Source organism: Hyperoodon ampullatus, assembly GCF_949752795.1.
Source record: "Hyperoodon ampullatus genome assembly, chromosome: 6".
NCBI classification, from domain to species: domain Eukaryota; kingdom Metazoa; phylum Chordata; class Mammalia; order Artiodactyla; family Ziphiidae; genus Hyperoodon; species Hyperoodon ampullatus.
In genome coordinates, this window is record NC_136919.1 from 56,371,555 (window position 1) to 56,383,462 (window position 11,908).

General features: G+C 40.7%; 1 protein-coding gene across 1 annotated transcript; it reads right to left on the bottom strand.

Annotated features, from left to right (window-relative positions):
- Nucleotides 1-1,039: 1,039 nt before the first annotated feature.
- On the bottom strand, nt 1,040-1,919 carry LOC307054294 (interferon omega-1-like; the record flags this gene model as incomplete). Its single annotated transcript, XM_079705911.1, has 1 exon — nt 1,040-1,919. Exon 1 carries the CDS (start codon nt 1,790-1,792, stop codon nt 1,040-1,042), a length of 753 nt encoding a protein of 250 aa, XP_079562037.1. The 5' UTR covers nt 1,793-1,919.
- Nucleotides 1,920-11,908: the final 9,989 nt, after the last annotated feature.

Here is an 11,908-nt window from a genome sequence, read left to right on the forward strand (position 1 = left end):
GGACCGAGCAATCCCACTACTGGGCATATACCCTGAGAAAACCATAATTCAAAAAGAGACATGTACCAAAATGTTCATAGCAGCCCTATTTACAATAGCCCAGAGATGGAAACAACCTAAGTGTCCATCATCGGATGAATGGGTAAAGAAGATGTGGCACATATATACAATGGAATATTACTCAGCCATAAAAAGAAATGAAATTGAGCTATTTGTAATGAGGTGGATGGACCTAGAGTCTGTCATACAGAGTGAAGTAAGTCAGAAAGAGAAAGACAAATACTGTATGCTGACACATATATATGGAATTTAAGAAAAAAAAATGTCATGAAGAACATAGGGGTAAGACAGAAATAAAGACACAGACCTACTTGAGAACGGACTTGAGGATATGGGGAGGGGGAAGGGTAAGCTGTGACAAAGCGAAAGAGAGGCATGGACATATATACACTACCAAACGTAAGGTAGCTGGGTAGTGGGAAGCAGCCGCAGAGCACAGGGAGATCAGCTGGGTGCTTTGTGACTGCCTGGAGGGGTGGAATGGGGAGGGTGGGAGGGAGGGAGATGCATGAGGGAAGGGATATGGGAACAGATGTATATGTATGACTGATTCACTTTGTTATAAAGCAGAAACTAATAAAAAAAAATATTGCTTGGAAAAAAAAAGAATTTAATAAATAAAACAGTGTAAACTTAATAACATGAAATGAAAAACATGTTTTAAAAATTTTAATACAATGTACAGATGAAATGTAATTTTATAAATAATTTCTAAACATAAATATGAGAGATGCAAGAAGGAATAAATAAATAAATAAATAAACAAACAAACAATAAATAAATAACATCAGGGCAGTCATCGCTTAGGGACTGATGACCCTGTAGCTGAATACTTTTATATATACTTGCTTATTACTACTGACAAGTAATGGCTGAATTAATGCAATAAATTTTGTGGCTAAAGCAGAAATAAGTCTTTTGAAATGACCAAAGATGAATGTGCAAGGGTGATGTGGCATCTTAGTCAATGAGAATCATTTCAAGGTGATCCCAGGTCTCCATTCATAATTCTTAACCTTTCTTGCAAGTTGGTTAATGAAGACAGGGATCTCATGATTTCCACTCTGACAATTTCCCAGGCACAGTCACTGTATTTCTTCTCTTCCAGGTAGAGATGGATTCCCTGGAAGTACCTCTTCACAGCCAGTGTAGGGCCCGTTACTCCCAGGGCAGATTCTTCATCTCCCATCGCCTGCACCAAGCAGGTGTCCAGGTCCTCCAGCTGCTGATGGAGTCCAGTGCGGAGTTTGTCCAGGAGGGAGGTGTCCCAGGCAGCAGAGGAGCACTCTGTGTGGAAGAGGTGGAAGATCTGCTGGAGCATCTCGTGGAGGACAGAGGTGGCCTGGGCCTTCGGGAGCTGGCTGCCATCCACCATGTCCTGGGGGAAACCGAAGTCTTTTCTGTCCTTCAGACAGAAGAGAGGGGAGATTCTCCTCATTTGGCCCAGAAGCATGAAGTTCTTCCTGGTAATCCACACGTGGTTCTGAGACAGGTCACAGCCCAGAGATCTACCAGGGCCATAGCTGAACATCACCAGGGCAGTCAGTAGAGAGAGCACGAAGGCCATGGGGCAAATGAGGCTGCTGCTGGCCTGGCTGAGACGGGCGTCTGGGGGAACCTTGTGGGTAGGTTCTCTGATAACATCTTTTCTAAGTATGGCTTTTAAATAGGGAAGACAGTTTCCATTTTCTGAAAATTTCTCTCTACTTTCACTTCCAATTTGTGTTTTCATTTAGATATTTTCTTTTGAACCAAGAAGATGTAATCAATCTAAACTCTTAATTTACAATAGAAGTTTAAGTTTCCCAGTAAACTTTGGATGTGTCAATTCAAAAGGATATCAATTAAATGAGAAACTAATTAAAGGCTGAAGTATATGTAGGTATGTAAAGAGTCATGCACATAATTATGTACACATTTTATTTTATTTTATTTTTTCTTTGTAAAATTTATTTATTTATTTATTTATGGCTGCATTGGGTCTTCGTTGCTGCACGTGGGCTTTCTCTAGTTGTAGCGAGGGGGGCTACTCTTCGTTGCAGTACATGGGCTTCTCACTGTGGTAGCTTCTCTTGTTGCAGAGCGCAGGCTCTAGGCATGTGGGCTTCAGTAGTTGTGGCATGCTGGCTCAGTAGTTGTGGCTCGCGGGCTTAGTTGCTCCACGGCATGTGGGATCGTCCCGGACCAGGGCTCGAACCCATGTCCCCTGCATTGGCAGGTGGGTTCTTAACCACTGTGTCACCAGGGAAGTCCCTGTACACATTTCAGTATGTATAAATATTGCTTTTCTCTGTATTAGGAACAAAATTTGTCCTTGACTCTGGACTACATTTTTACCATCCTTACTTTATACATAGGAAGTTGGGGTCCCTCACCCCTATAGATTTCTGTATTTTGTTAAGTAATTACCAGACCATGCATGGTAAATAAGCTGTTTAGAACCAAAGACTGGTTTTGTTTTCTGTTTTATTCAGAGCAGAGGCTTATGATTACTAGTGAACGAGCTTCTCAGGTGTTTCTCTTCTTCCTAGAATGCATTCATTCAAGTTCCTGAGGTTATTCTTCACTGGGGCCACAAGGTCAGGACTAATATACTAGACATCGCCCTTTCTTTCCACCATTTTCTTACAGGAGACCTATAGTGCTCCACAGGCTGTGCCAATACCCTCAGCAGGAATCCTGGTTCTTTTCTGGTGAATGTAGGTATGCAGATTCTAATTCTAAGATAATTAATTGAATTTTCCAGCACCGCCTCACTCACAAGGTAGTTATCACATCTAGTAGCACTTTCCTGGAATGACAGAGTGTCCTCAACCCAAACTCTCTGGGGCTCACTCCCTGAGGGCAGGCTCACCACATCCCGAGGAGTTCAGAATTCTACTGTGGAGGGGCTTGTTTCTTTGTTTGCAAAATAATTCATCTTCCAGGACCCGCACCCTTGCCCCTGGAGTGTTCGTGTGAAGGACCCTCGTTCTCAGTGGGGACCTCCTCCTCTCCTTACCTGTGTCCCCAGGTATCAAAAGTATCAGCAGATGCTGAGAGCAAAAGTTTGTTTTGTCTAAGTAGGTGGAGGAATCATTCAATTGCAATTTTTTCACCTTTAGTAGACAATTTTTATTTTGCCAGTACAGCTTTCATTGTTCAACTCTTTTAAACTGTTGAACTTTTGTTACGCTCAGAATTTCTGAGTTGGCTATAGGGAATTCAGTGATGATGCTGTCTCTCATTAGAAGTTTATGTCACAGAAACTAGCGACCTTCAGTTGTTCATTCAGTCTACATATTTCTACTGGGCTTATTTGTTTCTCCATCTCTGCCTTGTGCTCAGAACACAGAGCAGTGAGGCCCAGATTATGTCAGAGAGAAATAGCCTGGTTTCCTTTACTTATTCACGATGTTTTGTTTTAAATTTAAATAACAACCAAGAAAATTTAGGAACTTATTTTTTACATAGTGATTTACTGGCCATAGTTACTTTCCATTTCATCCTGAGGTTAATAAAATGGGAAGTAAAAGAATGGCAAAGGGGTTTCACCTTATTTTCTATGATTTTCAAGACTTGAGATTTTTTGTTTCTCATTTCAACTTTCCTAGAAAGCAAAACTTGAGAGCTGTTTGTGGGCAAAAATAAAACAAAGATAATTCTGAATGTCATGAAAGTGAAAAAAGAGAAGTGACGTTTCTGCTGACAAAATGGCAAAGTGTAAGTTAAACCTAAAAAAAGCATCAACCAAAGAATAGAAGGAATCATCGTATTTGAAAGATGTTAAGCAGCCACAAAGACAGAGCCAGGTGAGTCCAAAAAATGTCCATGTTGTCCTGCCCTGAAATGGGCTCCCAAAGTGGTGAAGGAAGATAGAAAGATAAAGGACAAAAATTATTTAACATGTAAATTAGAGAGCCCTCTCATCAGTCAATTGGTTACGAAGTCTGTAACCTAAGGCAGAGATTTGAGAGATCTAGGGTAAATTGAAGCCCTTCCCTGCTACCTGAGCAATTCACACACACACACACACACACACACACACACATGCATGCACGCATGCACACTTCCTGGTTAACTTCGCCAATTACAATATTGAATTACCTTAATAGTTCTCAATTCTACCCAAATAGACATACCCCAGGCTGTCAGTTGGCAACAATTGTATTCTCTGAAATTCCTTTATGTATGTCTGTGTTCACTCTTACTACTGAGTCAATGTGGAAGGGATGCAAGTGCAGTCATTATTCAAAGGGACATTGAGAATTTTCTCCCAACTGTAAAGTCAAGCAACATGATCTCATACTGGGAATGGATTTGAAAAACTGACAACATACTCTTAAGAAAGAGTTAATGCACCTTCAAACAGGAGCTATTTCCTCTGATTCCCCTTGCATTTCCACACCCAGAATGGCAGGCTCTAAGCCTCCAAGAGTCCTACAGTATGTAAAGCGAATAATGATTCAGGAGGCTTGGCCAGCTGAGCAGCCTGGAGGCAAGGAACACATTCTGACCCTTCTCTCCACACAGCTGCCTTAGCCCAAAGACATGTCCTGCCTGAAGCTGGGAGTATTTTCCCTCTCTAAGATGCAAAGCTAAGGAAGCGGGCTTAGCCAAGTTATTGGTGTCAGTTCTTTCCAGGAAAGATCCTCTTTTAGCTCTGAAGAAAATGCTAGTGGAAGAAGACAGACTTCTGCCTAGAACAGAAAGAATCCTGCTCTGCAGACTTGGTCAATGTCCTAGTCCATCTTGGCCAGTAAGTGGCACTGTTCGTCCATAAGTGTTTTAATAGCCTCCAGAGTAAAATGGATCCTGCTTTCCAGTTCATTTTTGCTACAGCTACTGTTACAATATTGTAACAAGGACATCCCCTCATTCCCAAAAATATTCATCAGAAGAAAAACAATAACCTCTTATATAGGAGTTTCTGGAAAGTCCAGGAACTTTCACTCAACTTTTGCTTTTAATTTGTGGCTTTGTACTCTTAAGGGGAAATTGGTGGCCAGAACCACAGAGGAACAGGAAACAGCTGTATGAATGGCTGGTGTAGGTGAAGGAGGAGTGAATGAGGGGAGCATACTGCGAATTTCTACATTGGAGAGGAAGTACAGGCATACTTTGCTTTATCGCACTTCACAGATAATTGCACTTTTTACTAATTGAAGGTTTATGACAACCCTACATCAAGCAAGTCTATTGGTGCCATTTTCTAACAGCTTTTGCATACTCCATGTCTCTGTGTCACATCACCTTAATTTTCAGGATTGTTCAAACCTTCACTGGCAAAAAAATTCCGACTTGCTGAAGGCCCAGATGACCATTAGTAGTTTATAGCAATAAAGTATTTTTTAAATTAACATATGTATGTATGTGTGGTCAGGCCACTCAAGATGGCTGCTCTCTTGCTCTCTGTACATCCCCTGCCCCACCAGTGCCTGCTTCTTCACCTACACCCTATGCACATGACTGACCTTCTTATGTACTTGCACCAGGCCCCAGCTAGTTAGTTATCAAAGGGTCGGTGAGGGGCGTGCCCCTCTACTGGTTTCCCTGGTAACTAATGAGCCCACCTGATGTCAATTCCCCTAGAACTGGCAATCTCCCCTTTGTTAGGGGAACCACTGACCAAAACTACCCACCCTGGCCAGGCGAGATAGTAGCCACTTGCATGAGTTATCTTACAACAGCAGGTTCTGGTAAGGAATGTGGAACTAACAAGCTACCACCAACCAGAAGATTTCTGGAAAGGTCAAAAAGAGCAAGGAAACGCCAGTCGATATGTCCTACCGACCTCCCAGAATCCTTCTTACTGGAATCCATCTGGGCTGAACGATGGGTGCGCCACCAGGAAGGACCCTGAGTCAGAATGATTGCTCAGAGAGAACCCGGAAACTAACCCTGTTACCATAAAACCTGATACTGTGAGGCACGTGGCAGTTCTCCTGGGTTCCCTTACCCTGCTTCTCTCCTTCCAAGCACCCCTCCCCAATAAAGTCTCTGCTTTGTCAGCACGTGTGTCTCCTTGGACAATTCACTTACAAGTGTTAGACAAGAGCCCACTCTCAGGCCCTGGAAGGGGTCCCCCTTCCTGCAACACCTTCCCCCCGCAGGATCGAAGACTGCCACCAAGTCTGGCCCACTGCGCACCGCACACGGTGGGGTGTCACTCCAGGACCTTGCTTCAGGCGTGTAAGCTCCCCCGTCCATTAAACCATTGATGTCTCTGTTGCTGACTCAAGATTGAAGAAATCTTGAAGCTGGGCAAGCACAGGACTTGTAGGCCTGTGAGGTGCAGCCCAACAATTGGCGGAGCAGCCAGGAGCCCGAGGAAACTGCCATGAGCACAGAGATGTTGGAAAATACAGGAAGGGTAATGGAAAGTTACAGAGGCTGTCCACTAGCATGCGGGGCCCAAAAGTTGCAGGGGTAATCGTGTGGTGGCTGTCTACTAGTTTGTGGTGGCTGTCCTTGGTTAATGGGGGCTGCCAAGAGATATGGAGAACAGTGGTCTCTAATGGCTCCGCTGTTGTATCAAAGTGAGTCTTTTGTAATTGGTTAAGCCAGCTTTCTAGAAGGAATTGGTATTTCTCTTATGCCTTTGAAATGTAAATGATGTACCTGGGCTCTCTGGAACTTAATCTTATGTGATCTCTAAGAGTAAAGGAGAAAGAAGTGCTTTTAGGTAAACTCTGTAGAAATAAATTATGTTTGGGGAATGTCTATCTAAAATAGTCTCTCCAGATTTTGGTAACTTGAAACTAAACGAAGTTAAATGAAGAGAATTCATTGACTATCTGGGTCATTTCAAATAGGATAAAATATTGAAACATTAATTGCTGGGCAGGCCTAAGATTACCTACCCTTGCCTTCTTAGGAGAGAAAGACTAAAGTGTAAGTTTCTAATCAGGAAATGCACAATTACTTGCTTCTTGGTTTTTGCCAGAGATTAAGGTTTTTAAGGGTTAAGATTATAATCAGTTATAATTCTAGTTATTGTAACCAAGTTTCTTTATGGATTACTTTGTAATCAGGTACTTAACCATGGCTTTTTAAGTCTTCTGTCATTTATAGACAGTGTTTGTTGTACTCTGATGCGTTTGCAAAAGTGCTTCATCTTCAAGAAGATTCATAGGAAGGACCTTTTGACAATAACAGGTCTCTGATAAATGTCAGATTATACCGCTGAACAAGGTAAGAAATTAAGGTATCCTAATGGAAAATCTGATGGCTTCATATAAAGAAAACAAAAAGATTGGTTACTGAGTGAACTGGTGAATATGGTTATGATTTTTATGGGTTTTGTCTGGAAAGTTACTGGGATTTATCTGTGTTTTCCAGATAGAGGGAAGCCCTTCCCCTCAAGTTGGTTATGATTTACAGCAATTTTGGTAAACTACACCTGTGGGTAGAATTAAAACATTTTTCTTTTCTCTCTGCCTGGTCCCTCCAGAAATTGGAGACTCTTGGGTTCTGAGCAGACCTATCAGGTGAATGGGAAAGACTGTCTCCTGGCATGTGCAAGAATCTCAATATTTTGGGGACTAAGAAATCCACTGAGGCAGAGCCTGATGGCAGGCCTTGGGCATGACTTTCCTGGCCTTGAGAAGCCTGTTGGGAATTCAGTCTGAGACTCCTTCTGAGGAGTTCTACCTCAGCCAGTTTGGAGGAGCCTGTATGATCAATTGACCAGACTTGTTTTGCAGACAAATTAGTCTTGATTTGGCTGTGTTTAGTGGAGATGAGGGTAATTTTAGAGAGAAAAATATATGTTTCAGTGGATGTTAAATTCTAGTTTTGCTAATTGAGGTCTAGATTTATTGTGGTGGTCTGGAACTGTACCTACAATACTCTGAGCTATGCCTGTAAGTAACTGTGGTATGTATGAAAATGTGTGGAGACACACACACAGTTGCAGGCCCTCCCTGCTACCTTAGCAATTCACACATACTCCCCAGTGAAATACCTCAGTGAAAATACTGATTACAGAAATTCCTCTCAACTTATACCAAAATTGATACATTTGAATTAAAAAAAAAGTCACTAAGCTCTCAGATACTATTCATTCACACTTCTTAGCTTCTCTCTTTTGCTACCTAGGCAGAATTTTTACTACTGAGTACAATAGATGTCAAGATTGTTATTCAAAGTGGCAATGAGAATAGTTTTCTATTTAATAATAGTTGAAGTCTCATATTTGGAATAAATCTGTGAAACTAAAATTTTATTGTTGACAGTTGTTTAATGCATTATAAACCTGAGGTTTTCCTGGTTATCATTGAATTCCATGTCCAGATTGGCAGCTCTGCCTGTTTTGTTTTACGTGGAAGGAGTTAATTCAAAGGGAGGCTCTGATCTGCATAGTGAGCTGTAGGCAGGGAGCACATCTTTGTCCCTTTGCCTGATCCCAAAGAGTCCATGCCCTGCCTGAAGCCAGAGACTCTGGAGACTCTTTCTCTGTGTAACAAAGAGTAAAGAAACAAGTTTATGACAGCATTAGAATTAATTGGTGCCAAGAGGAAGTCTTTCTGTAGCATGAAGGGACATCCCCAGGAAGTGGTAGGATTTCTGCATAGATCAGAGGCCTGTCCTCCAGTCTTGGTCGCTGCTCTTGTTGCACTTAGCCATCTGAGGGCTGTCTTCCCTGAGAGGAGTTTCATCTTCCCACCCATAAGCTGGATCCTGCTTTGTTTCCTTTTAGCTACAGCTACTCTCACATCATACTCAGCTGAAATTAAGGAAAGCCTCTCTTGCAGATGTTTCTGCAAAACCTAGAAGTTTTATTTAACTTTTGCTTTCTACTTGTGTTGTTCTGCTTGTTAGGAAAATCATTAAGCTGAAAAAACAGCAGAAGGGAGTTGTGTGAATGGTGAAGAGTTAAAAAGTGAATAAGAAGGATGGCGTGGGAATTTCTACCTTGGAGGGGAAGGAAATATTGTGATATGGGCGTGTATCCTGGAATGCTGAGAGGGAGGGAATGTGCCAGGTGCCAGAACCATTAAATAGATAGCATGTTCTTCTGCCCTTTATCTAAATATTTATTCCTGTCTCTCAGATATCAATACAAGCCACCATTTCATCTCTGAATGTAAACAAGACACTTCTTTGAAATGAGGAACGAAATGACAATTTTTCAACCTTCTCTAAAATTCATGACAGAATTCTGTTTTTTTAGGCTGCCTCCTTTGGAGGTCAGTTACTGAAAAGTAGGTCACAGTTCCTGAGAATTTTATAGAAAGAGACATATAATATTCTCATATACAACTGTCTGAAGGAAAACAGGAAAATACCTAGTATATTTTAATTCCTACTCTAATATATGATGCTAAATGCTTTAAAACGCATGAGTTCATTTAGTATTCATTAAAAATCTATAAATATTTTGAACCCATTTTATTTATGGAAAAACTGAGGCTTAGATTAAGTGGGTTTTGCAACATAACACGTGTACAAACAGAATGGAATTTCAATAAAAATTTTTTATTGTGAGTTATGGGTGATTTTTTGTGCTTTGTATTCTGGATTTCTGTTATCATTGTTAAATCTGTTTTTACTCCTGAACTATATGCAACACTCTCTTGCTCTATGGATTTCCATGGTTCATGTTATATTTTCAGATGGTTTTGACTATTTTTTTTCCTTTACCTTAAGTATTGAGAAAGAGGTTGCCTGATCCTGTTTCCCACTTTCCTTTTTTGAAGGAAGTCTGTCAGTCTTCATGTTCAGTATAATCTTTGTTATTTTGGAATCCACAGAAGATTGTGATATTCATAAAACTAGGAAGAATTACCAAGTAGTAATATAAAAGAATTCTTTTCATATCTAGCTCTAATATAAAAGTGAAATGTGGGCCTCCCTGGTGGCGCAGTGGTTGAGAGTCCGCCTGCCGATGCAGGGGATACGGGTTCGTGCCCCGGTCCGGGAGGATCCCATATGCCGTGGAGCGGCTGGGCCCTTGAGCCATGGCCGCTGGGCCTGCGCGTCCGGAGCCTGTGCTCCGCAACGGGAGAGGCCACAACAGTGAGAGGCCCGCATACTGCCAAAAAAAAAAAAAAAAAAAAAGTGAAATGTGTGTAAAGTTGCTGTAGTAACCAGTGTCACAATGATGAAAGTTAAGTAATATAACTAATAAAGCCAATAATTCCAGGAAACATTACATTATCAGTAGTAATTAGATTTTTGATGAGGGATTGAATTAGTTATCTATTCCTGCCTAATGAATTTTTTTAAATGATGAGCAGCTTACTGATATACAAAGTAGTATTAACTTAGATAAATTATCATTGTTAAGTAATTAAGTCATGATTTAAAATAAATACAACATTAAACACATTAATATGATTTGCCAGTACATCGATTACATAAAATCATTTAGAAAAAAGATATACTACGTAAAAAGGAAAACTATGCACAGAAAAACTAACCGACATTATTTACCAGATCCCACACTATTTCCTTCTCTACCTCAAAGTCACTAACTTCTCTGATTTACGCTTCTACCTACTCCATTGTGGTTTCCGCTTATTCACTCCACCAAGCCAAATCTCATTAAGGTTGCCAATGCCATCTATAATCCTGATGTAGTGTGTAGTTTCAATCCACATCTTCCATGAATCCACTGATTTCTTCTAAGCACCTTATTTTCTTAAATACAGTCTTAACACTGTTCTCTGTTATTGTCCTTGTAATGTATGGCCATTCCACCTCTGTTTCCTTTGTGGCTCTTCTCTCCCCTCCCTTTAAAGGTGAAAGATCCTCAGAATCAATTTTAAGTCTTTTTCTCACTCTTCACTATCTCCCCACACAACTACCTCCAATTCCAGCTGTCATTTGCCAGATAAGGTACCTCCAGCTACAGCATTCCTTTTGAATTATAAACTCACATATTCAACTTACAAATGACATTTGCACTTAAATGTCTTCCAGTCAACTAGAGAGGATATCTACTGCTTTTATTTTTATTTCCTGACATTCTCCACTCTTGCTTCTGGTGAGGGAATTCATTTGTTTTTCCTTCTTCTCGTTATAGCATTAAGTATGATTATTATTTTTAGATTTCTTTCCCTTCAAAAATCAAAGAAACAAGAGGGCAGGAGCTGTATTTGTTGTGTTCACCTTTATATCCTGAGGGCAACATCCAACCTGGCTTATAGAAAGTCAGTTGTTACTTTTAATTTGAATATAATGTGATGGGTAAATGAATTGTGACATCCATTTCTTTAATCAAGTTGCACAATCAGGCTTGGTGTTTCTTTTTTTTTTGTGGTACGCGGGCCTCTCACTGTTGTGGCCTCTCCCGTCGCGGAGCACAGGCTCTGGACGCGCAGGCCCAGCGGCCATGGCTCACGGGCCCAGCCGCTCCGCGGCATGTGGGATCTTCCCGGACCGGGGCACAAACCCGTGTCCCCTGCATCGGCAGGCGGACTCTCAACCACTGCGCCACCAGGGAAGCCCTTGGTGTTTCTTTTTAAAGAATAAACAAATACAAGAAGTTTTCTATAATAAAAATTTAATAAACAAGACAAAATAAACTAATTATAAAGAACATATTTTATTATATTACACAATGTAAAGGTACACAAAATATTATAAAAATAAAAATAATTTAAATCTTATAAATAGTTAAATAAATAAATATTAAAATAAATAAATATTTAAGTACATAAATAAATATATCAGCATGGGCATCTATGAGGGACTAGTGCCTGTAGAGTAGAACATCATGTTGCTTAATATTCCTGAAAACACTTGACAAATTAATTCAATTCAGGGCATGATGACAGCAGAAATGAGAGTCTTTGACATGGCAGCACAGGTGGAAGTGTGGTCTCGTTAGTGAGAATCATTTCCGTGTTGAAGCAGGTTTGTG